The sequence below is a fragment of the Athene noctua genome, chromosome 27 (assembly GCF_965140245.1).
Source record: "Athene noctua chromosome 27, bAthNoc1.hap1.1, whole genome shotgun sequence".
NCBI lineage: Eukaryota > Metazoa > Chordata > Aves > Strigiformes > Strigidae > Athene > Athene noctua.
In genome coordinates, this window is record NC_134063.1 from 1,741,496 (window position 1) to 1,766,256 (window position 24,761).

Sequence of the window (24,761 nt, forward strand, 5' to 3'; positions counted from 1 at the left end):
ATGACAGACCAGCTGCCTAGCGGGGACAGCATTTCTGCACTGAACACGGAGACTTTCGGATTTACCGCAACAAAAAGCCTCTCTCTGGAACGACAGCTCTGTGCAAACAATGCCTTATGGCCACAGACTCCAACAGAAACCAGGGTATTGGCTGGGCAGAGGAACCGGCTCTGCTCAGAGCCCCCACTTCACACAGAGGGTAGTGATGAGGCTGTTCCACACCCACTGCCCCAACCACCCACCACCACATGGCACACACCCTCCTCTGTGCTTCAGGTGCACCTCCACAGAGAGGACAGACCCTACCAGACCTTTACTCAGGGTCACCTCAGAAAAGACTTTTGGAGTTATTTCTCTTGCGCTCAAGCAGGACCCGCAGGGATGAATCGCACAACAGCTGAGGCTGGAAGGAAGCTCTGGAGATGGCTTAGCCCAACCATCCTGCTCAAAGCAGGGCCAGCCACCCCAGAGCCCTGCCCAGTCAGCTTCTGAAAACCCGCAGGGATGGCGACACGTACACCCGCACTACCTCCACAGCCAACCTGGGCAGCCTGCTCCAGCGCTTGCTATCCTCACAGGAAATAAAGTTCTTCTTATGGTTAAACAAAATTGGCTGCGTTTCAGTTTGTGCAGCAAGAGGAGAGCCTGTCTCCTTCATTACACCCTCCCATTAAACACCAGCACCAAGCCCAGCACAACAGCTACAGCAGGAGTGCACCGTGCCTGCTCCTCGAGTTCAGCACCACGTAAAGGGCAGTGGGGCTACCCCTGCATCTTCCCTCGGCAGAGTGGGGAACTAGGCACTGAGAAACTAAGTAACACTGCCAAGGTCAAACTGGACACTGATGGCGATGGCAGGAGTTCAAACCCAGAAGCCAGGTCTCAGCCCTCACCCACTGAGCAGCCGCCTCCGTCCGAATTAGGGGGGTGTGTTGCTGAGACGACTCCCCTGCGCACCCAGCACGGCTAATAAAGGAGTGTCGGATTATCTACATCCCGTCAGTGTCAATAAATTCTTTTATCCCATTTTGGTGACACAGGCTTGTATGAAAGACTGTACTAACGCTCACTGAGTGTACAGGCTAAGGAATTATACACCTTCTGAATAATCATACCCTGCCCTACAAGGAGCTTTATGATGCTGAGCTATAGGAGACTAATTGACCTGGCCAGAGGTTTAACAAACTCATGCTATGCCGCATGGGATAATCTAGAGACTTCACGCAAGATTAAAGTTAAAGGCCTGATTCTCATTGCCTTCAGAATGCCAACTGAAAGTCTGAGATCAATTGTACTGTCGTTACATAGAGAGAAATCAGCTACCTCATGCCCCGAGTGATGATGAGATTTCCATGGGGAGAAATCCTCTTACGGTGGCTCCTCTTCCTTTTTCCTTTATGTTTGTATTACAAAACACACAACTGCCTTGGGAATATCTAGCACAGTCTATTAGTAAAGCCACACACATATATAAAATTTGCTCGTCCCAAAAAGTATATGGACAATTAGCTGGCACTTTAGCTGATTAAAAATAACGCTGATAACAAACAAGTTCTGAAACACCAGACAGTTCCAGGCAGTCGTCACTTCCTACACCCTCCACACCTTCACAGCTGAAGTCACACGCTTCTCCTCGTATTCATAATCACAGACACCTTACACAAAGCAATGAATATTTAAATACGTGCAAAATCACACACAGAGTCAGCTCATGAGCCACCACAGTAGGGAGCAGCACTAGAACCAAGAGCCTCTCAGTTCTCACGGAGCCGTACAGTGCCGTGGCACAAGCACAAGTTCAGTGCCAAGATGCTGCTCAACAACACACTCTGCACTGCTGACATCTGGGATCTGACCAAGCATCACCTCACTTCACACACTGATCAGGATATCTCCTCACTAGAAGCACTACTATCTTACCCAAGAAAATAACTACCTGTAGCCAGTTGACAAGAAAATCTATTCAAACTCTCCATGAAACAGTGTGATTCCTCCAGCTCCTATCACAGAAAAAAAAATCAAGCAAACAAAAAAACATTAATGAGGAAAACCATCGAGTTTTACCTTTATAAGTAAATCCAGCACCATCAACTGAAAGCGTATTTCTGGAGCCCTGTCCCCTGTGTGCCCGCCTGGAGCTCCGCACAGCAGCAGGGCTCTTCTCAACCCCGGGCTCTGCCCAGGGACACGAGAAACCACAGCGCTGCCAACTCAGAGCAAAGGCTCCAGGCTCTCGCCTCTGAAGCAAACCCCTTCAAATCTGCACTTACGCATTTTATACAAAATCCACCAGCAATCCAAAAACCTCAGTCCACCATAAAAACAACCCCTGGCTGCTATTGGTACGTGTGTAGCTGGTCGGGGAATATAAAGAGCAGAAATCCAGGGTCTGGAGCATCGCTTCACCGTGGGTATATCCCAGACACACACGATCACAGAGATCCTGGCACCACTGCCCAGGGTTCCTCCTGCACCAAAAATAATTCTGACACTTCTATACATTCCCTTCCTATTTACACCCAGCAGCAGCCAGGGCATTAATTCTTGTTTCTCAGCCGTTACGCTCTTCCCTTGATTAAAGTGTTTCACAGCCATCCCAGGCCAGACTCTAACCCAGACCTCCGGGAACCTCGGCAGATGGGTCTGGAGGGGAACGCCCGGTACCGCCGGGAGTCTGACAGCGGCGTTCCCTAGAGACAGCTCCCCTCCAGCCTTCCAAAACCCCCGAAAACACCCACAGTCCCGGTTAGACCGAGAAGGAGCGGGAAAACGCATCCTTTGTTCAATCTCACTGTTGCCCAACGTGCAATTTCCACACGGACTTGGCGCCCAGACACACCCATTCTATTCTCATTTCCTCAACTGTCCTTTGAGCTTTCGATCGTCCCTCGCGCAGTTTCTCTCTCTCCCACGAACACGACCCTCAGCAGATCCCCCCCCCCCGCGTGTTCCCGCCCGCCCGTCCCGGGTCCCCGCACAGAGCCCGCGGGAATCCCCCGCCCGGAGCAACCGGCGTCCCGGGACCGAGCGGCCGCACCCGGCCCCGACGGCCCCTCCGGCAGCGCCGCCCCGACGGCCCCGCGGCGGCCCCGCGCAGCGCCGAGCGCCGCGGCACGGACACCGGGACGCGCCGAGCGGGGCGAGCGGCCGGCAGCGGCCTCGGGGCGACGGAGCCGCGGCCCGCGGCGGCGCTTCCCGCCGGCCCCGCCCGAGCGCGGCGGAGGCGGCGCGTCCCCAGCGCGGGGCCGCGGGCGGGCGCGGAGCCGCTCCCGCGGGCCCCCTCGGCGCGGAGCCCGGCGCCGGCTCCGGGGGCAGCGGCGGGGCCGCGCCGGCGCCGAGAGCCGCCGCCGCCCGGCGCCGGCCCCGCGCCGCGCTCCGCGCCCCCCCGCCGCACGGACCGGCCGCCCCCCTCCGGCCCCTCCCGCGCCCCCCCCCGAGCGCAGCCTGACCGCGGGAGCGGAGCCGCGGGAGCGGAGCCGCGGGGCGATCCGCGCCGTCCCCGTCTGCCGCCGGCGCGGGCGGGGCGGCCGCCGCTCCCCCGCCTCGGGGCCGCGGGCCGGGGCGCGGCGGGACGGGCTGCGCGGGCGGGGCCGGGTCCTCCCCCCGCGCCGGCGCCGGCCGCCCCCCCCGGGCGCGTGCCGCTGCGTGTCGGGGGGCGGGGGGGGGGGCAGCGCGCGCGGCGGGGCGCGGGGACTGCGGCGTGTGAGAGAGCGCGTGTGCGCCTGCGCGGGGTGCGGGCGCGCTGCCGCCGGGGTCTGGGTGTCGCCGCGCCCGCGGGAGCGCGCCCGGGGGCCGCGCCCTGTGCCCGCGGGTGCGTCCCGCGGCTGTCTCTGCCTCAACTGCTACTTCTTGCCACGTTTCTTGCTGCTTTAAATCGGGAGCAGCCCCGGTTTCTTGATGTCTTCCCTGGTGAGGACACGGTCGTGGTTTCATCATCAAACTGGGAGCTGTTGTATTGTTTCCTTAGGAAAAAAAATTATCAGCACTCAGATCAGATTTATAATTATCTTCTCTCAAAGTCTGCATTTTTAAATCACAGCTTGAAACTATACTTTCGAACAGCAAGCGTTTTGCCTGTGTCTTTCCCAGGTCCTTTTGGGATGCCTGCAGGATTGCCAAAGAGGCTGATAATCTGGGAGAACTTTGGGTCCCTCCCCACAAATCCTTCCCATCCGTCCTTTGAGGACGTCAATAATGCTTTGAAATTGCAAGCAGTAGTTACCACTTACAGACAGAGGAGTAAATTGTGCTTTTGGAAACTTGTGCAGGCAGCCTGCTCTCTTCTCTAGCAGTAGTAAAAGAGGGTTCGTGCCAGCCCACTCGTAAACTGCTTTCAGCATCTGAACTGCTCAATGCTACGGCTACTGCTCAGATGTGCAGGAGCATGAAGTTCATCGTGTAAAGAAGAGATAGGAGACAGGCTTCGCCCTGGCATTGACTTGTGTGTGTGTGATAGGAGACTTCAGCAGCAAAAAGAGAACCCCTGTGACAGAAGAAATATTCGGAGCTCCTGAGAGCAGAGAGCATGAGCACGCACAGCTTGTGGTGCAGAGACGGTGCTCTCTGCCCCTTGGGGAACCAGTGCAGGCTAACAGCGTGCTGGTCTCCTGCTCTACAAGGACCAGACTTCTGCCAGTCCGCCCTGAAGTGTTGGTGTGCCAGGTAACCCCTGTGCTGGTCTCCCAGGAGACCCCTGTGCTGGTCTCCCAGGTGACCCCTGTGCTGGTCTCCCAGGCGACCCCTGTGCTGGTCTCCCAGGTGACCCCTGTGCTGGTCTCCCAGGCGACCCCTGTGCTGGTCTCCCAGGTGACCCCTGTGCTGGTCTCCCAGGCGACCCCTGTGCTGGTCTCCCAGGTAACCTTGGTTGGCTGTGTTGTGAGTGCGGTAGGCAACCTGCGCTGAGGAGCAGTCCCCTCACCGGACTTTGTAGAAGGCAGCAAGCGATACTGACCTGCACTGCAAAACGTCCTGAGAGCATTTGGAGAACACAGTGACATGTCCAGGTTGTGTGTTAACTTTTTATCCCTCGTTTAGGTAATGACAGGGTTTAGTAGCTTGAGCATGCCGAATGTTCAAAAGGGATGTGGAAGGCTGGTTAGTTTTGGCAAGCACAAACCAAGTCTTTCTCAGTGTCTGCTGCTTGAAACTGTGTCTGCCTTGACTGATCTTTCTCTTCTGGCTTTTTCAGAATCCTCCAGGATGACCTGCAGCTCCGTAACAGCAAAGAGAGTGGTGATGACCAAGTCAGTTTTAGATGTTCTTATGCACCAGGCACACAGACATCCCATCATGACTTGTGCTGCTGAGTTCCTCAAGCTGACCTTTCCTCCTCCTCTCTGTTTTTGTGAACACAGGTTGCTGAAAAGCCACCACCATCTCTTGCTCCTCCAAAATACAGGTTTGTTCCCAAACTACTAGCTTGACCAAATAAGGGGGAAAATGCAAAACTACCTTTTATATATGGGGTAGATGGGTAAGGGTTCCTGGTTTCTTTTGTAGATACAGGCTTTGGTTTCTAACTGCCCGAAGCTGCTGTTGAAAATTGGCTTTGGTTGTGTGGGCTTTTACCGAAAGCTCCAATCAGAAATGGATAATCCAGGCATGCTGGATTTTGCCTATGAACCAGCATTCAATTTTCCCAACTGTTCCCTTCTTTTCTGCTCTTCCCCTCCATGAGTGTGTATGTAGATCACACTGGAGCTGATGGGATTTTCAGGTGTAGTAGTGATGGGTGAGCCCAGTTTTAGTTCTGAAGGAAGCCCAAAACAGCCAAGTGGGTGAAGAACAGCAGAGGGTCAGGTAGACTCCCTGAGGCTGTTTCAGCTCCTGCCGATAAGGCAGATGATTGTACACTGTTCCTGCCATGTATGGCTAATCAGAAGCAATATTCAAGGTAGACTGATCAGCCATGTGCCAGAATTAGAGGAAGAAAGGTGGAGAAGCCCATAATTTTTCCTGTAGGAGAGCACGGGCATACATTTTTGGCTTAATACCTCTATTCTTCAAGCACAGGGTAAAGGTCTACAAAGTCAGGCTTGCAGAAGGGCACGCCGGCTCTTGGCATGAACTGCATCCCTGCAAGCTCTTGAAATAGAGTGTTCTTATGATACCAGTCTGGATCAGCGAGGAGCTTGCCTCCAAATCATACAAATGTATTGATTCTGGAGTTGGAAACAGGTTTCAAAGTCAAAAAATGAACATTTTGATTTTGTAAGCCCGTTTCAAAATTAAAAGAAGCTGTGCATAAAAGTCATGGCTCCCCCTCAGATCCATTCACTCCATTGTCAGTGCTGGAGAAAACCACTTTTGTGTCAGGGAGGGTGTTGGAGCTGCTCCTTGACATGGCTGTTAAAGAAACAGTTATAGCACCTTGACCAACCAACACAAAGGAGTGAAAACTTAAGGGGACAATACAGAAGGAGAAACCACCCTGGAATGCATGTTTCTGTCTTGTTAGCCTTGATTGGAAATTTTTCTTTTGAGGGTTGCAGCTTTCAGAAAAGCACTTGACAGTTTCAGTTCTTTTCTAAACTTTGGCTGGCTAAATGCAGCTTGACCTTGCAGCAGTGATGTCCTGCTGAAGTATTTGGCTGGCTGGGTTGGAGTTGAAGGTTTTATTATTTCCAGAGGTTTTTTTATTCCAGTGCTTCACCTTTTGAGTATAACAATGTATTCCTTTGGCCTTCTCCCCTCTCCTCTCAGTGCCAAAACACAGGGTATCAGCTTTCACTTTGAATCCTGCCATGTCAATAGAATAAGTAAGTAACCTTCACCCATGCTGCCTTCTAATTCTAGCTCATGGTGGTCTTGGAGCACCCTACAGTCCCAGCCCAGGAGTGTGGCATCAGCATGTTCCATCAGGACAGAGTCAGGGAGCTCCAGTGACTCAGAGAGCTCTTCAGACTCGGACAGCACCTCGAGTGGCAGCGAAGCAAAAGACCCTCCAAGAGCATCAGCACCTGAGGTGAATGCAAATCATATGCAGAAGCTGCTTAATACAGCCTCTTGCCTCAGCCTCTCTGCTGTCCGAATGCATCACGACAGGAGACCAGAAACACTGTCATTGTCCAGGGGTCCCCTTGACATCTTTGCTGCATCATCAGACTTTGGTTGCCCTTTGTTGTCCTAGAGTTTGTCAATTAAGTAACAGCACGATTAGACTTTTACATGACTCACCTGGAAGTGTTGCCCCTCTCCTTCGGCATCATTGTCTAGCGCTCCTGGAGGAATTAGTGCCTTCCTTGGCGAGACACAAGCAAGGTGCAGATGAGATGCACAGCTTGTCTGGGGTGTTTGGGGCCCACCTCTACCTGTGCAGCTTTTCTAGGTGCCGAGGCTATGGGCTGCTTCAGGGTGAGACCAGTTTCCTGATACGTTAAGTGAGGCCGCTGCCTCCCTGAAGCTCCTGTGGGTGAGAGGCAGATTCAGCTTCTTCCATCTGGCAGCTGAAGTGATCAGACCTGCAGGAAGGGCTGCAACTTGCTTCTACTGAATTTGGAGAGCACTGCAGTGGCATTTCTGAGGCTTTTATTTGGAAAAGCAAACAAACAGACCTTGGTGCCTTAAACTTTCAAAATTGAGACCGTGCATTTTCTAAAACTCTGCTCCAGAAGTGCTCATGCCCTGTGGCTTCAGACAGTTCCTCCAGCTTGCAAAACATTCTCAGGCCACTGGGGAGTGTGTGGTTATATCCTATGGACCACAGCTGGTGTAAGCCAGTCTGCTGACAGTTCTGGTGTACTCCCTCACAAAGCCCAGAAACCTTGCGCTTTATTTCTGCCTGCCTCCCCCAGCCCTGGCTTTCCTTTCCTTTACCTTAGAAGCGCATCAACAGGGAGAATCTGATGTGCAGAAAACAAGCTTTGAGAAGGCATATCTTTTCTCTCACATCTAATACACTTCACCCTCTAGCAGTTCAGTTACAGACTTTGCCCTCTGCAGTGTGGGTGTCTTTGGAAGGAAACAGACGTTACACTTCTCCTCTTTCACCAAATCCTGCCCAGTTTGTACTGAAAATACTAGATTGTAAAATCATTCTCACTCAAGCGTAGTCCTGGCTGTTTGCCGTTGACCACTTTGTCCTTTGTTATTCGGCAAACCATCCATGGTGCTCAAGGAACAAGTTAGTGCACGTGGCCCATTTGTTTATCGTTAGTTTGTAACATGCAAAAGCACAGACTTTAAGACCTATAGGCAATTTTTAATGTATTTTTTTATAAAAAGAAGTCTCTTACTCTCCTATGTGTTTGGAAAACCTAATGAAAACCTGTACTATTGTGTAGATCACAAACAGGATAGCTGATGGAAGAAAGGCTGGAAAAGGATCAGACTATGCCACTGTCTGATAGATGCCTACATTAAAAAACAAAATTCACTAAGTCTTTTGGCCATGTTTTAAAGTGTTTGGCCAAAAAAAATGCCCTTCAGTGCTTCAGTGTCTCCTAAGTTAAAATTCTAAGGAAAATAAAGCAGATCTGTGTTATCTGAAAAGTCAAATGGAATTTGTAGTTGAATTTTACTTACAAACCCATGCTAAAACCAAACTATTTTTTAAACCAGGTCACTAAATTGACTCTCTCAAAGACAGCTGAAGACGTGTATGTCTTGTTTATGCACATGTGCTGTAGCGAGTTCAGTGTGGATAGAGAAGAAATCGTGGCAGAAGAAATTCATTGGTCTTGGAAAACCTTGCGTGGACTAGGTTTTTCTTTTAGGGGAAGAGTTGTGACTCTTCGCAGAAGCTAGAGTTGTGACTGGGGACAAACGTTGAGGGTAGGAGCGAAGCTGTGCTGGGCTGGTGCCCAAATAGTGAGCTACCCATTTGAGTGATGCTGACATATATGTGATCTTTTCAGAACGGACCCCAGAGAGTCATGCGCTTGATTTGCAGCTTCTGTTGTCTGTTTTAGGATTAGTTGGGTTGGCTTCTCTTGTAACTTGTCAGACTACTGTTAGATTAGGCAGGGCTTGTAGCAACCACATTATGTTATCTGAGCGTGACTCCAGAGGCCTTCAGATCTTGGCCATGGCTCATGCCTTGCTTGACCCAGAGGGAAGGGAGTGCTGGGTTGTGTAGGCTGGGCTTGATGTGCCAGCCACACAATTTCTTCTGCGTAAACACAGGAGCCTGATGGGCCACCTGTCACACTTCAGTGAGATGTGCCAGCTGTCACAGCTCCTTGTCCATTTCAAAAGCCGTGCTGTGTGCAGATAACTTTCCAAAAGCGTGGCGAGGACAGCACCTCATCCGTTTTTACAACTGCTGCTTTTTTTTGTATGTTGTCTGATTGTGGAATGATGTTGGTTAGTGGCAAACCAAGGTGAAGCTTCCATGTAGACTGGTCTCTTACTGAGTGACAGGTAGGGCTCGCAGAGATCCAGAAGGGCTGTGCAACACATTTGATTGACCCTGTGTTTCTGAAGTAAGTGATGATGTGCCCACACTTGCACAGCCCCACTGTCTCATGGTCTTTCACTTCCAAAACCTTTTAACAGTAAGGGGAAATTTTAGTGGGTTCTGGTAAGCTGTGCGAGGATGGATACAGCCCGTAAAGGCATCAGTCTTGCATCCTTTCTTTTTTTGTCTGCAGCCCAACCCACCAACTTCTAACAAATGGCACCTCAGCAACTGGCTGACCAAGCTGAAGCCACCAGCAGCGCCAACAGAGACTCCCAGCAAAACCGCCCCTGGGGATGTATGTGAGGAGAGCAAGGAGCAGGGGCAGGGCCTCAGCAGCAACTCCTCCCACCAGTGCACTGAGCCGAGGGAGCCTCAGCACAAGAGCTCGGACCAAGCAGCCATGGCTCCTCAGGACGCTCATGTCCTGGGCAAAGACAACTGCCAGAAGTCTCCTGTGCATGCCCAGGAGCCCTCGCCCAGGCCAATTGTGGGTGTCAAACGGCCCAGCAAGGCCCCGATGTATGAGGGGCCCAAGAAAGGCCTGAAGATGGAGAGTGACCCTGGAGCCCTTGAGGGCAGAGACCAGTCTGCCAGGGACAAGACAAAAGTCAACCCCAAAGGGAAGCCTGATGCAAGGAAGTGGGACCTGGAGAGGAAAACCAGAGACACTCCTGAGAAGTCCCTTCAAAAGTGGAAGGTGAGGGGTGGAGGTGGAGGTGGGTTTGTACAAGGACCAAGGTGGTGGTGGAAAACCACACGTGTAGAGTTCATTTCCACTTCACAGCTTGGGAGTGGATCCATTACGCTCCTTCTCTAAAGGTGTTATCAAACTTCTAAAGGGAATGTGTGTCTGTCCACAAATGTTTCCTATTGGTCACAAATCCCCTGCTAAGCAAATGAAAAGCCCTGCAAGCTAACAAATGCTTTGGTGTTTTAGCATGTTTTTGGATGTGTTTTCTTGCAATCCTAGTTTTCTCAGACAACAAAACCCCTCCTATGTTGGAGGAGCTTTTGGCATCAGGCTGTGTCAGCATGTGGCTGGGCAGCCTCCGGTAGCATCTGTGGGTTTCTCTGGCTTTCAAGCCAAGCAGAGCTTTGGAGGGCTGCGGTGCCCCTTCCCCTGCAACCCCTTTCAAAGCCACACGGTATCTGCAGCACCTCCCAGACTCTGCAGCCATCTGCGCTACCCACCTAATGTCTGTTGTGGGAGAGCACCTTGCCTGCAGTTTGTGGGGGTGTCCAAGGGAGAACCCACCCAGGCCACCCCTGTCTGTGGTTTTCGGTTTCGTCCACGTGGGCACCTTCTGCCACCTTTCGCCGTGCAACCTCAGTCTGAGCAGTGTGGTCTTTTCCTGGGCAAAGTCATCTCTTTCCATGAAACAGTTGGGACTGCTTGCTTACACAAAGACGAACGAATTCTGCAGGTGCCAACTGTGTATCACCAGGGGTGAGAGCAGCAGCCCCCTGCCTTTTCCTTTTCCGTAAATGCGGACTGTGAACTGAACCAGGTTCACTCAGAGTGGATCTGCTTTGGATCTCAGCACTTGGATAAATACGCAGCAAACGTCTCTGGTTGTCCCTGGAGCTGCTGCGGTTCCCACCGCAATGTTGATGCTTCAGAGATGCCCGTGTCCAGTGAGGGGCTTCCCAGAGACCCCTCTGCAGAGTCCTTCAGCTCTAAGAGCTGCTTTCCCCTGAATGACAAGACAGTCCTTTAGCTGAGGTGGCAGCTGCTCACGGGTGGTTTTTGGGAAGCTCCCTCCCGAAGGGGGTGTGAATGTCCTTCCAGCCAGCTGGTTCAGCTGCACAGAGCATTGGCTGCAGGCCTATGGTGAGTGGATGTTCCCCGGGGGTATTCCCAGGCCTGCAAACCTTGTTGGTTCTCCTCACAGAGCAGGTGGCTTAGCAGGTGGGGGTGAATACCCTTGGTTCCTGCACGGGTCTTGTAATTTTCTGAACTTCCCATAGCTGTGGGGGAGAATTGGGAAGAGCAGGCAAGTGGTGAAGAATCTTGAAAGACCCTGGCAGGTCCCCTTTTGCAGAGCAGTGGGAGAAAGGTAGAGAAGGCAGTAAATCTGTTGCTGTCCTGGTGCATCGGTGTCCTCGGAGGCTCAGGCTTCATGGAGGCCAGCTAGGCCAGGTCCAGCTGTCAGACATCTTCTGAGGCAATGTGGAGCTCAACCTGAGAAACGGTTCCAGGACATGATGGAGGTGCTGGAGCCTTGCCCTGAGCACACTGCCAGAGCGAGACTGTGCCCAGCACAACCCACTGAGCTCCATCACGGTGACATGAACCTGGGTGTACTCTTGGGAATGCTCCTGGCCACCACCAGGCACACTGTGGGTAACGCTGGCTGATCAGTGCAGTTGCTTTCACATTTGCTTGGCTTGTAGCAAATGATTCTGAAGTTTTTGATTCAGGTGAGCTGATGATTTGCATGCTTTATATTTTAAGATCTACGGAGTGCAATTAAAAATTATTATTTATTTATTAGCTCTCTGCCTTAAGGATTCTTGTTCTTCTAGAAGATAATGGCAACGATTTTATCTGACTGTTTAAAATTTCACCTATAGCAGATTCTTGTTAATAAAACCAAAAACCCCAGCACGTCTAGGCAAGCTGAGTGATCTAACTCTCTGAAGGCAGTTTTTCCCTTCCCTCTGACAAGGTGTATCACAAAACACAATTGCTTGCAGTTGATGACTTTCCCAGGGGGAATGTGAATACCTGTCTGTGTTCAGACTGAGTGAGGAGAAAAAAGTTCATCCAGAAAATGAAATGCTTATTTTCAGCAATGGAAGTGCCTTAATCCTGATTGATATTAGCAACAAGAGGTTTAGCAGTTGCATCCCCATCACTACAAAATAATTAATCTATCTAAGCAAAAGTAGATAAAATGTCATTTTCGGATACTTGTCAGTGAGCCTGAAATCCATACCGGCTGTGCTCTGCCTTCCCCCTTTGTAAATTCATATATTATGTCTTTTTTTGACCAGAATCAATCCAGCTTATTTGGTCTGTACTTTACATGAACTTTTAAAACCTGAGTAATTTTTATTTTTTTTTTTCCTTCTCATTAGAGGGCAGCAGAGATTGATGGGAAGAAAAAGAAATCAGAAAAAGAACCAAAATCATCTGAGTCTTCAACTGACAAAGACTCCAGTAAACTGAAGTGAGTATATGGTGGTGGGATGGCAGAAAGATGCATAAAGCTGAGTCTTACTTAAAAAGGTTAAGGCAAGGAACTGTACCTCCTGTCCTTATGAGTTTGCTTATAACATAATGTGCCTTCTGAAACTTCATCTGCTGCAGATTTGTCTTTACATCCTGGAACCAACCATGTGGCTGTGGGAATGTAATTTATTTGCCTTTTCCTTTGTGGCCGATGTGAAGTGATACTTGGGTGTCCCCTACCTTCCTTTCTCTCCTTACTGATGAGGATTATGGTTCTAATCATTCAAGCATAAGCCGATGTTTCAGTGGCTGGTCATCCTCCCATACTTGGTTTACACTGCTGCAAAAGCCTTGGATGTTGTGGCATTTGTCCTGATTTCTAACAGCTGAGATGGGAATGAAGACTTTGCCACCTGAAACACCAACTTGTCCATCCTGCAGCTCACATTGCTGCATGCTCTGACCCATGTATTACACACAGCTCAAAAAATATCTCTATGCTGCAAGAAATTTCATGGCCAGTTGTGCCCGTCCTACTTTTCCCTCTAAGCTGGTAGGCAAGGATTTGCAGCGCTGTCTTTCAGAGCAGATGCAGGAAACCAATCTGTGCAAAAAAAGGACATGTTGTTTGTTTGTGTTGCAAACAGTGGGGTAGAGTGCCTGCCTACGGGGATGCAGGAGTCATTTCCCCTTCTCCAAACTGCAGTGGTGGTAACCTGCCAGCAGATGATTGCCCGCAGTGATCTGGGAGGTGGCAGCAGCTCTGTGGGCAGTAGCACAGGTTTGTTCTGCACAGTAGTTTAGGGGCATCAGGGGATGGCAAGAGAAATTGCCCTCTAGCTGAAATTGTCCCTGCTCATTGCAGGGGGTTTGGACTAGATGACCTATAAAGGTCCCTTCCAACCCCAACTGCTCTATGATGCTCAGTGAGTAAGACTTGAGAGTTCAAGCATCCATTATTTCTGCTTTCAGGAGAAGTAGAACCAGCCTTGCAATGTTTTTTAAAAGGGAGTTGGACTAGATGATCTTTAAAGGTCCCTTCCATCCTAAACCATTCTATGAGTCGATGAACTTCTTTTTCTTTGCCCATGTCCTCCTCATTTGGGGTTCTGCTGTCATCTTTATCTGGGGGAAGTTTGTACTCTGTCTGCATGGGAAGCAGCAGAAAGCTTTGTCCGATTCATGACACTTCACATGTGTTTAAAGATCTTAGTCTTTGTAAAGTGAGAAGATGATGTGAACACCATTTCTGCAAGGAGAAACCAAGGTGCAGACAAATGAAGTTGCTCGCTCAGACTCCCGCTGCAAACAGGTGAAATAGCTGAAAGTGTGACCCAGGAGTCGTGACTCTTGTTTCTGTGACTGAGCAATCATGTCCACGGCAGAGCGAGTTCTGGCAGCCTCTTGGGAAAGGATATTGTCCTAAGTGGAACTGTATGCCCATCAATTTTGACAGGATGATCATTGCCATCTTCTTAACTGAACAGGTCATGATGAAAGCAAAAAGTCAGGTGTTAATGCTGATACTCTCTGCTCCCTCAGCTGCTTTTGCTGTCACCAGTTACGGGCTTTGGATAGCACTTGCCTAACAGGCACACAACCAGCGTGCCGTTTGAATTGTGACTCTCTGAAATTTCAAGTGGCCTTTATGGCCAGGGATTTCTCATTTCTTCCAGCATAGCATTTGCAGTCCTTCTGGTAGATCTGCTGAAACATATCCCATCATTTGCAGACCAGTGTACTGCCAGCATTTTGGCCGCGTCTTTGCTAGAGTGAATGCTTCCAAGAGCACGTCTTCACATGCGCAGTGTTCTCAAGAGGGGTGCCTCGTGCCCCAGTCATGGGCTACTGCATTCAATTCCCGCTTACCTGTGGCTTGAGTTGGAGGTATTGACTTGGATTGGTATGTAGTGTTGAGGTTTGTGTCCTGACAATATGAGTAAAGTGCTTTTCTGCAGAGGAAACACTGACGTACTCTTAAAGCACTGAGACAGAGGGGCTGACACTTTGTTGGGTGAAGGGCTATTTCAGCTGTGGCAATAATGGAAGGGCTTAATTCTGCGGCTCATTCTTCCCTTCTTCTCAGCGAAAACGAGCACCCCTTCCAGCCACGTTCTGGCTTGTGGAGTGGGAAGGATAGGATGCATTTCCGGGCAGAGAGGGCTCTGGCTCCGGTCAGGGGATGCTGCTGTGCTCTGTGCAATCCACTCTGGAGCCTCAGCTGTACCACGGTAGTGAAGCTGGGGAGCATGTGTGCAGTGAGTAGGGACTGTACCAGGGGAAAGGTGGGTTGTGGAAGAGGGGAGAGGACTGTCCCATGCACAGCAGGATGAAGCAAGATGTGCAGTATCTCGCATCAGTCTTCTCACGGGGTTTAACTTAATTTCCTCCTCTTCTGATGTTGCAGTCCATGAGCTGGGGTTCACTGCTCAGCGTTTTCTTGGAAACTTTGAGAAGCTGCATAAAAATGTTGTAACTGAGCAGTAGTGAAAGAAGGATTAGAGCTATGTAGTGCTGCTTAGAGCTGCTGGAGTTCCCTGGTAATCCTATCTTCAGATGATCAGAAATCTGATATGCTGCTGTATTAGTACATGGGATAGTCTCTGCCATTTAAAAGCACAACATTTTAAGTCTCTCTCACCTGAATCCTCTCAACTTTTGTAAGTGTTGGCTAGCGGAGCTGGCAGGTCTTAAAGGAACAACTCAGTCTAATTCTGTCAAAACAAGTGCAGGACTGAGAGTCAGGGTGAGTATCTCTGACCATAGAAGTCACCTTTTACCATCACGGAGAGAGAGAGGCAGTGCTGCAGTTCATTTAGCATGTGATTTGTCCCAGGGATTTTAGTGGCTGTAATTCCCTCTCTCCCTCTTTCAGTGAGAAGGGGCTGTGTTGGAGGGATGCCTGTTTTACAACATCCTGATATTCTGGTTGCAAGTCTTTACTCCAAGGACAAGTCCTGAGGCTTATTCCTACCAGAAAAGCAACTGGCAGTATGTTGTTGGAAGCTGAAGATGTGGTGTCTAATGCACAGCCAAGTCCCTGAAGTTTCACTTTGCTATTGCTGGACTTTTTTAACCAAGTCATTTCACACTCCCAGAGAAATTGAAACAGAATTGGTACCTGATGTAACTCAGTTGTTAAAAATTCCCTACATTGTATATACACCATATTCACCCTAATCGATGATTTTGCTTCCTATCTCCAGAGCATCAAAGGCTTCACCTGAAACCCAGAAGAAAGGTGTCCTGCTACCCCTGCCACTGTCATCCATGTCTCCTGCATCTCCTGCACCAAAGTCAACCAAGATGGCCAAAAAGAGACGCAGAAGTGAGAGCGGTGAGCTGCTGGCCGGGGATAACAGTGCCAGGAACAAGAGCAGCCACGAGGATCCTTTGTTGGCCAAGCACAGGAAAGAGGAGGGAAACCACGCTGACCTGTCAAAGGGCATTGAAGTAGGTATCCGTTATAACTGGCGGGGTGTTTCCTGCGGCACGTGGGTGCTGTGTGATTCTCTTTAGAAACATGTTCTGAGGATATTAACAAGGACAGATGATAAACCAGCCACCAGAGAAAGCTCTTTGAAGCATTTTTGCCCCTTTAATGGCTCTCTGTGACTGTCTGTTGCCAGCCCAAACGCCTGCGTTGTAACTTCTCTGCTGACTTTCCATCAACACTTTTCATCTGACCAGTGAAATGTAGTGAAAAGGGGTGACCAGGAAAAACCGAAAGTAAAGCTTTCTGACTGTAGGCAACTGCAAGTACAGTATTGATGTCAAAATAAGTGTGTTTACACAAAGAGTCAATTGCTTATAGATAAGAAACAAGCAACCTGTGGTTTTGACTGCAACCTGGGCATGAGCTTGCTTACAGAATTGTTTAACGATCCTTACAGCTGGATCGTTGTATTTTGGAGTTATAAAATTCAATTCTAATGCTCTTTATGGGTGGCAGGGTGTGCATGCTCTAGGATGATGTTGTGTGTTAAGCCAGACTCTGCACGCTGCATTAGCAGACTTCAAACTGCTTTTTGCTGACAGTGTAGTAGTTAGCAGTGGAGACTGAGCATCTTCTGTGTGGCTAAACTGGAAATAAGTGTGAAAGGGTATTACGTGTTCCTGCCTTGGCTGGTGGCCGTGAAAAGTGTGCTGCTTGCAGCTTTGCTGCTATCTTAGCCATTGTGCAAGGAAAGCTGCTACTTAATTTCTTGGAAAAGATTGAACGGTATTAAGCCTTACTAGCAGTCAGGTAAGAAGCCAAGTTTCCCTTTCCATTATTGGAGGGGGTGCTGGGGAAGAAGCTAAGAAGAGGGGAGAGCCTGGAGAATAGACTATGCCTGGGACAAATAAACATTTTCTCTTGAAATTCAGGAAAGCCAGGCTTTGGAATTGGTTTAGACGTATCTCTCTAACCAGCTTTATCTCCACTCTGTGGCTTTTCAGGGATCTGCAGGGGATGTCACAAATCCTTCCCAAGTGATGCCTTTTCCAGATGGTACCTCCAAGCCGAGGCAACCTCCAATCAAGTTTGAAAAGTAAGTTTCTGTTTTACAGCCCTCATCTCTATTTTCTGAAGATGCCAGGCAAGGCTGGTCCTACAGCCACCCTGGATCCTGCCTCATAATGAGCAGTTTTGTTAGGAGGAAAGAGAGAGGAGAGATGTCTGAGACCTGCCCTGTACTGCCTTCTCATGTCTGGGACTTTTCCCTGCCGCCCCCCCCCCCCCCAAACACAAACACAAAGCAAAGGTCTCATTACAACAGTTCTTGGTTTGAGGGAAGCTACTCTAGAAATTAGGAATTAGGTACTTTTGAAATTGGAGAGGAGGTATCTCTTGTGCCTGCCTACAGGTGATGGGGTTTGATTTGTCTGTTTCTCGACAAGTGGCCAACTCCTCTGTCACAAGGTAACTGTCACAGGCAACTGACTGTTTTGGGGAGAGCATGACTCTTTACTGGCTCGTTCTGTTAGGCTGTGTGCTATTGGCACAGTGAACAGATTATCCCAGTGCACACAAATGCACATGGTCGAACTTTGTCATTGTTGAGGTGTGCATTGAGACCAAGACCTGTAGAAACCTTGGTGAGCACATCTCTTGTAAGCAGATAACTTGAATCCAAGCTCTTGTGTGAGATGAGCGCCTGGTACTGCAAAGCTTACCATATGTTCCGATCAAAATGTGTTTGTGGTATCGCACGTGAGGAATGATGGGAGGTCACATAACTACCATCTTTCTATGGGAGCAAAGTAGTAAACCTTGCCTCACAGTAGCCTAACCTCGAATGGCTTTTTATTTCCAAATATAAGTTGCCAATGTTATTCTAACATACATTTCTTTAGGAAATCAATTAATTTTGTCTGTGCATGCAGCTGCTGTGTATTTCTGTACATGCAGACCACATTCATTTAGTGACTATCATAACTGTAACGTGTGTTTGATGGGGCTGTAACAGCCTTACTGAGACAGGATGTCTGGACTCCTGGCATCCTCTAGATATGAAGGTAAAATTGATAATTCTCCTGCCCTTTTTCTCTGTTTTCTGTTTTTCCTCTCCCTGTCCCCAATTCAGCCAGCACCCAGTGGAGTACTACATCGAAGAGGCCAGGAGACTGAAGCACAAAGCTGATGCAATGGTAAGTCTCGGCCCTGTGCTGGGAATGCTCACCAGCTCGCGCATTCAGAGCTGATCCCGGCCTGCATGGGATAATATTCACTGGCTGACAGTACTTCCGTCCTTGGAGTATGTTCGAGTCACCTGTGGGGAGGCTGTCTTTACCTGCCAGATGTTCAGACATTTCCCTTGGCTATAAACACATCTAGAGGATGCGCCTAGAGAACAGGATTCGTTCTGGCACTGCCTGAGGTCAGCAGGCCTGTTTGCTTTGCAGAGCTACCACAAAGTCCTTGGAAGAGAGGTGGCACTTTAGTTATAAGACAGTTAACTCTGAACATCAGAACCAGTTACCTATGAACTTTACGGTAATCGTGTTGCTGGTGAACAAGACTTGGAAGTGCCCGTTGCAGATGTCACTGGCTTTCTCTGCTATGGGCACTTTAACAGCGTGTGTGAAGGAACATCTTTTTTTGCTAATTATGGTTCAGTCAGATATCGTACATTTGCTACTTGCCATTTACCTGTGAAAATGAAGTGAGGCAATACTGCAGCGAGCAAGTACCCATCTGCCTCTCATGAGGCGGGCCTCAAAGACAGGACGATAATATCCAAAACATGTGAAGGTAATAAATTACTCAAGGAAGACTTAGAGGAAGAGATAGAAATAGCCGGAGCACACGAAGCTGATGACTGGGACGACATTAGGGGCTCTGCTGAGAAGCCTTTAATTATCACCCAGAGGCCTGACTTGCATCTTTTTCTTTCTTCAAATCCTGCCTAACTAGGCAGAAAAATGGAATTCAGGTACACTTGAGAGCAGTAGCTTTTGTCTTAGTCTAAACAGGAGAATTTTCTTCCCAATAGACCGACAAGACTGGAAGGGCCTTCCAGTACCTAGACGCTGCCCTTTCCTTCATTGAATATGGGATTGCCCTGGAATCAGATACAACAGCACCAAAATCAGCTTCCAGCGTGTTCAGCGGCACCATAGATCTCCTCAAGTAAGCAGTTTTCACAGCGTGATGGTCAGGCAGCGTGTTTGGAGCGGGAGGGGTAGTTGCATTGCTTGTTTGCAGCTGTGGCAGCTCTGGATTCCCCCCACGGAGCAGAGCTCGGGCTGCCGCACAAGCACGAGGCAGCCCATGGCCAGGCACCAGAGACAAATCCTCTGGCATGTGTCAGCAGTGCTGATCAGAAGGAGGCACCGTGTCCTACCCGGCATCTGAGCCACACGGCTGAGGCACACCAGAGGACACTGGTTACGACAGTCAAGGATATGAAGGAGTTTTCAGTTTATCCAGTTCTGAAGTTGCTTTTGCATGTGAGCTCAGTAGTATTTCAGTTAGAAAAAGCACAACAAGAAGACTCTGTGTGGAGGAACAGTTTGTGCCCCAAAAGTCTCACAGCTTGACTGAAGGCAGATTTTGCTGCTTTCTCCCATGTGTCTTTCTCCCAGTACACTTCATTGGGGTTTCTTTTATCCATCTCTCCCAGTTAGTTTCATGGCCATAGAAGATCCATGCAGGTAGTGTGACATATCCGGGCAGCACAACCCAAGGAACCGTGTATTGGATAGAAGAGACAGTATCAGTTTATTCCTCTTGTAATTACAGGTCATGTGAGTGTTTTCAAGAGCTGATTTGACTTCTCGCCTATAGAGCTGAACCAGCTGTCGGGATTAATTTTTTTATGTGTTAGATTTCCAACTTTTTCAATTACATTATCTGCTTTCTGGTCTTGATGGACTGCACTGCCAAGATGCTGTTGTTGCTTTGTTCCCAAAAAGGAGATTTGCTTGCTTGTTTTTTGCCAGAAGAAACACTTCCACTAAGATGTCTGTCTTGTCCAGAAACACTTGAATTAATATTTCAACTTCTCTGTGGGGGGCACCTCTTCTGGGCCCCAGGCCTAGAGGTGGCCCACGAGGGGCATCTACTTCTAGGGATGGTGCTCGTTAATCAGTGTAAGAGGAGAGTGAGTCATATAAGGGGCCACAGGTGTTCCCACTGCCTGGAAACCAAGGCATTTGGAGACACAGTCCTCTGCTCAAGACCATACAAACCACTCGGTGCCAGGACTAAGAATGCAGGGCAGGTTTCCTGACTTTTTGAACCAGTGTTTGAGATAATGGCATGCACTGACTTTTCATAAACAGTGGGGCTTCAGAGCACTGATATCTGACAAGATTCTTTTTGTTTCCTTAGGTTCATCATGAAACTGAAATCATTTACAGACTCCTCAGCATCTTCACATGACAACATCTTTGCTGTTTTATGGTGCGTAACTGTTTTTCTGTGCCTTCATATTCTGTTTTTAGACTTGATAGAGTGAAAGACCCATTACATTCAGGGCAAAGGAATGAGTTAAATGGCAATCAGAGTTCTGCAAGTGAAAAAAAAAAATCCCAATATAAAAACCAGACTGAACTGGAACATCACTAAAGGGAGCCAGAATATCACACGTGGAAGGCACAGGCTCTAAAATTTGATCTGCTGGTAACTTGAGAGCACGTAAGGGCTTTCTCCAAAAGTGAAAGAATGTGATTTGGCTGCCCGTGTTTGAGCCACGTAACTGAAGCTGTAGCTGAAGACACTTCTGGACAGGGGATTACTCAGCTTGTGACACCTATGAGAGGCTGGGCACCTCTTTATGTAAAAGACTAGACATGGCCCTTCCCCGGTTGCTTTTTTCCCTTCATTATGATTTTTTTTTAAGGAGTCTTTTTTCAAGATGAGCAGGAGGAGGAGAAATTGGGAGCTTTCTTGCCTTTGCAGTACAGCTGCTGTGTGCCTGCCTCTGTCCCACAAGGCTGAAGACTGCTGAGCAGGCAGCAGCCAGCGTCAACACTGATGCTTGTGTGTGTTTCTGTTCACAGCATGCGCTGCCAGTCCATTCTGCACATGGCAATGTGCCATTACAACAAAGACACTGCCATAAGGTATTCCAGGGTCCTGAATGACCACTTCAAGGTAGGGCACGCATATTACTGAGCTGCCAGCTGGACAGCTGTGGTAGTTACTGATGATGGCTGAATGGCCCAAACCTAACAAGAGTTCTGTTCCTTGCTGCAGAGTTCTTCCAGATTAACACAAGCACCTTCTCCTTGTGTTCCAAGGTGAGATTTAAAAATACGTATGTTGTCATGTTTCTACAAGGGTGTGAGTGAAAACAGGAGCCAGAGGGTTTGAGTTGCAAGCTGCATTTGAGAGTGCCTTGCCACTCACTCCTTCTTGCCACCTGAAGTTATACTGTTAGGGGCATGGGTATTTCTGCTCTCTCTTTCCTGTCTTGTTGGAAAGGTTGGGGTTTTTATGTTACGGGGTCCAGAGTTACCACGTATTAAGCAGAGTATTCTCCACCTGAGAAGCAGGTCAGAGGAGCAAGGAAGGTATTGTCACTCAGCTGTGTCAGAGGCCCTGTTGTTGTTGTCATCTGTTAGAGATCCCTTGAGACTTCACGGGACACCATCCCCACCTCCTGCTGCCCAGCTCCACGCCTCCTGTCCCTTTTAAACTCTGTGGTTGAGAGAGGCTTGTCTGGGGAAATTCCAGTCATTTTTCTGCCACCTTGCACAGTACAGTTTATTGGGAAGTGAATGGACTCCCCAGAACAGCAGTGGAACCCTGTCATACCAGTGTCTAAAGTCAGGCTGGGTGCAGAAGGGATGGGATGAAGCCAGCCTGTGTCGGGAGGCGGGCAGCTGGCCGCAGTTCCCTGCCCGAGGGCTGTACAGAACTGTGTGCAGGCTGACCTGGCTGCTGTGACTGCCTGTCAGAAAGCTCCAGCCTCCATCGGTGGGGAGCTTCAGCGTGCCTGAAACGGAACTCATTTTGAAAAAACATAACATTTAGATAATGTGGTGAAGGCTTCCACAAGTAGGTGTAGCTGTTGGGAGGTGGATGGGTGGCCCTTTCTGATGTCTGGTCCCACATTTTCTTTTGTCAAGAGGAGGCCTTTGAGTCACAAATCACTTCAAAATCCTTGGCCTTGAACTTGAAGGACAATAACTTGTTACGTAGCTGAACACATTTCAGTTTTCAACACTCATACTGCAGACCGAGATGATACCGAGTAGTTCCTGGCATAAGATAGTCTTGTGGCAAGACTTTGAAGATAAATATTTGTGATGGTGCTTCTTTCTCCTGCAGAAGCACAGGTGTGCCTTCTTATCCCTCTGCAATGCCCCGTCCTGCCAGTTCTGTGAGTTCTCAGCCAGGATTGAATGCCAGCAACTGCAGTGGGAACAGCTGTGGCTCTTCATTCTCTGTTCCCTATAATATCCCAAACATCATGTCTTCCTACATCGACACCACTTCCTATGTCATCTACGCCTATGATTTTTGGGAAAAGGCCGATGCACTGGCTGGGAAGAATACGGGTAAGTTTTTGCCCTCTGGCTTTTCAGTCGTATGTGTTGTGGTTACGTGTATGTACTTGCTTAAACCCTAACAGTCAGCTTAGCAAACACCATACCGAAAGATCAAAGCATTAAATATGTTAAAACAGCAGCTATGGCATATTAGCAGAGGTACCTGATGGTGATGTTGATGAGTGTTCCCATTAAAAGGTTGTCTTGGCATCCTTGGATGTCTTGAGAGCTGAGGGATGAGGGTATCAAGGATGTATTGCCGCCATCTGTTGGCAAAAGCAAAGAAGCACGATGTGCCTGGTGGACTTGTTGGAAGACTGTAAAAATCCTCACCACTGAGGCAGCTGCTGAAATTCAAAAGGCTGTGCAAGTCACCTTTGAATAGAGTAACTTCAGTTGTTGGGTGTCCTCTGAGCAAATCTGTGCTCGCAGAAGCAATTTGTGTGTAGTGAGTTGGGATATATCCTCCGAAGGCTGATAAAAGACTGTCACTGAAAAGGAGCGGTGGGTGCTGCTGGTAGGCCAGAGGAGTGAGTCATGGAGGAAAACCTGTGCGAGGCAGCCTGAGCAGTCTTGCATCAGTCAAGACTAAATTCAAAACCTGCTCCATGTTGCTGTTTTAATGTAGGGGAGTGATGACAGGGGTAGTAAATACTCCCAGGGGAGTGGATCTGTGCAGGAGAATAGTAAATACTCCTGTAGGCTTGGCAGTTGTTGTCGCTGTTCAGAACTGTGGAGGAGTTTAGTACTGCAGCTTGTTGATACTCAGTGTAAGGTACAGGTGCTAAGAGGTGCAGAGAGCAAGCACATAACACTGAAAGAAAAAAAAAAAAAAAGCCACATCCTTGATTCTTTTATGCAGTTAATTCATTGGGTATAAGAGGAGGAGAAAAGAGCAGTGGCCTTCAGCTATCGAGGGCCCTTAAACAGGGAAGTCACAAATTAGTGGGAAGTTGTACCTGGTGTTGGAGCCACCTGTAAAGAGCTGAAGCTCTTTCTGGCGAGTCCACAAGCAGGTGCTTCCAGCGCAGGACACAGCTCCTCGCCGTCACTCCGAGCAGTGCCGTGGCTCACGGGTCTGTGACAGGTTGTTTTCCAGCCTCTGAGCTCCCACAGCAAGGACAAGCTGAGGTTGCCCATGCGCATGTGAAGTCCCTCTCCTTTCACACGGTGCTGTGGTCACAGATCAGATTATTTTCTGCGTGCTCAGGCAGCTCCTGGGCTCCTTGTCTCTGCTTACAGCTCTTCTGCTTCCCACAGAGGGAATCGGTGCCCATTTTGCAAACCAAAGCAGGAAAATGAGGGGAAATGTGTTCTCTGTTTCTGAGCTGGGAAGTATTAGAATGAAAGTGTTGTGCTCTCTGCTTCTGAAGAGTTCCTTGCACAGCCAGGCAGAAATTTCCAGCCCCCAGGTTCAACCTCTGTGTGTCAAAAGGAGAGCTGAGGATGGCCAGTTCCTGACACGGTACCTGGCACTGCGGTCGAGGCGAGGAGGAGCATGGGGCCCGGAGCTGGCAGCGGGAGAGGAGGGCTCTCTCCATCCTGCCTGACGGCCCAGCTGGGCACAGCCCATATCAGAGCTGTATCGCCTGGACCGCTGGACTGATTTTTAAACCTGCTCAGCCGAGAAATCCCGATGTCTCCAAGGTCTGAGGGTGGGTGAAGCAAAGGGACCAGCCTGGCGACAGCTGTGTGTGCTGCCGGGCATCGCTCAGAAACACACCAAATCTGGCCGGTTAAAACCTGGGGGAGGCATGCGGTTGGGACTGGGGTGTGAACACCCAAACTTCTGCCCACCTACCCTGGCCTCTCGGTGTCCTTTCAAAGTCAGAGCCGGGGGAGGCGGTTCAGTGTGTGTGCACAGGTGTGAGCGCATTTCCCTCCCACGTTCCGGCCCCTCTGTGCTTGTGACGCTGCCCGGCCTGTGGCCATCGCCGAGCTCTCTGCGTTAACGATGTGTTTAACAGGACTTGCCGACTGACAGGGTGCTGCTGGTGTCGCTCCTCACTGCCCCCTAGCCTGTCAGATGCGCCTGTTGTGTGAAACCAAGCAAATGTTTTCACACTCCCTCCCCTCTTTGCAGAGTTTTTTGCTGAGCTCAGCGCTGTGACGGGCACTCTGGCACTGAACAGCAGCGTGAGGGAGCTGGTGCACTACGCCAGACAGGGCTTACAGTGCCTGAGACTGGTAACAGCTACACCTTAA

General features: G+C 49.4%; 1 protein-coding gene across 1 annotated transcript; it reads left to right on the forward strand.

The window, feature by feature from the left end:
- On the forward strand, positions 1-24,761 carry LOC141970801 (AF4/FMR2 family member 1-like). Its single transcript, XM_074927685.1, has 17 exons — positions 1-144; positions 4,687-4,854; positions 5,035-5,090; positions 5,189-5,243; positions 5,355-5,398; positions 6,814-6,964; positions 9,591-10,097; positions 12,482-12,573; positions 15,782-16,028; positions 17,016-17,107; positions 18,143-18,206; positions 19,052-19,188; positions 20,392-20,463; positions 21,063-21,156; positions 21,259-21,302; positions 22,336-22,565; positions 24,640-24,761. The coding sequence occupies exons 1-17, from the start codon at positions 1-3 to the stop codon at positions 24,759-24,761; spliced, it is 2,319 nt and encodes a 772-aa protein (XP_074783786.1).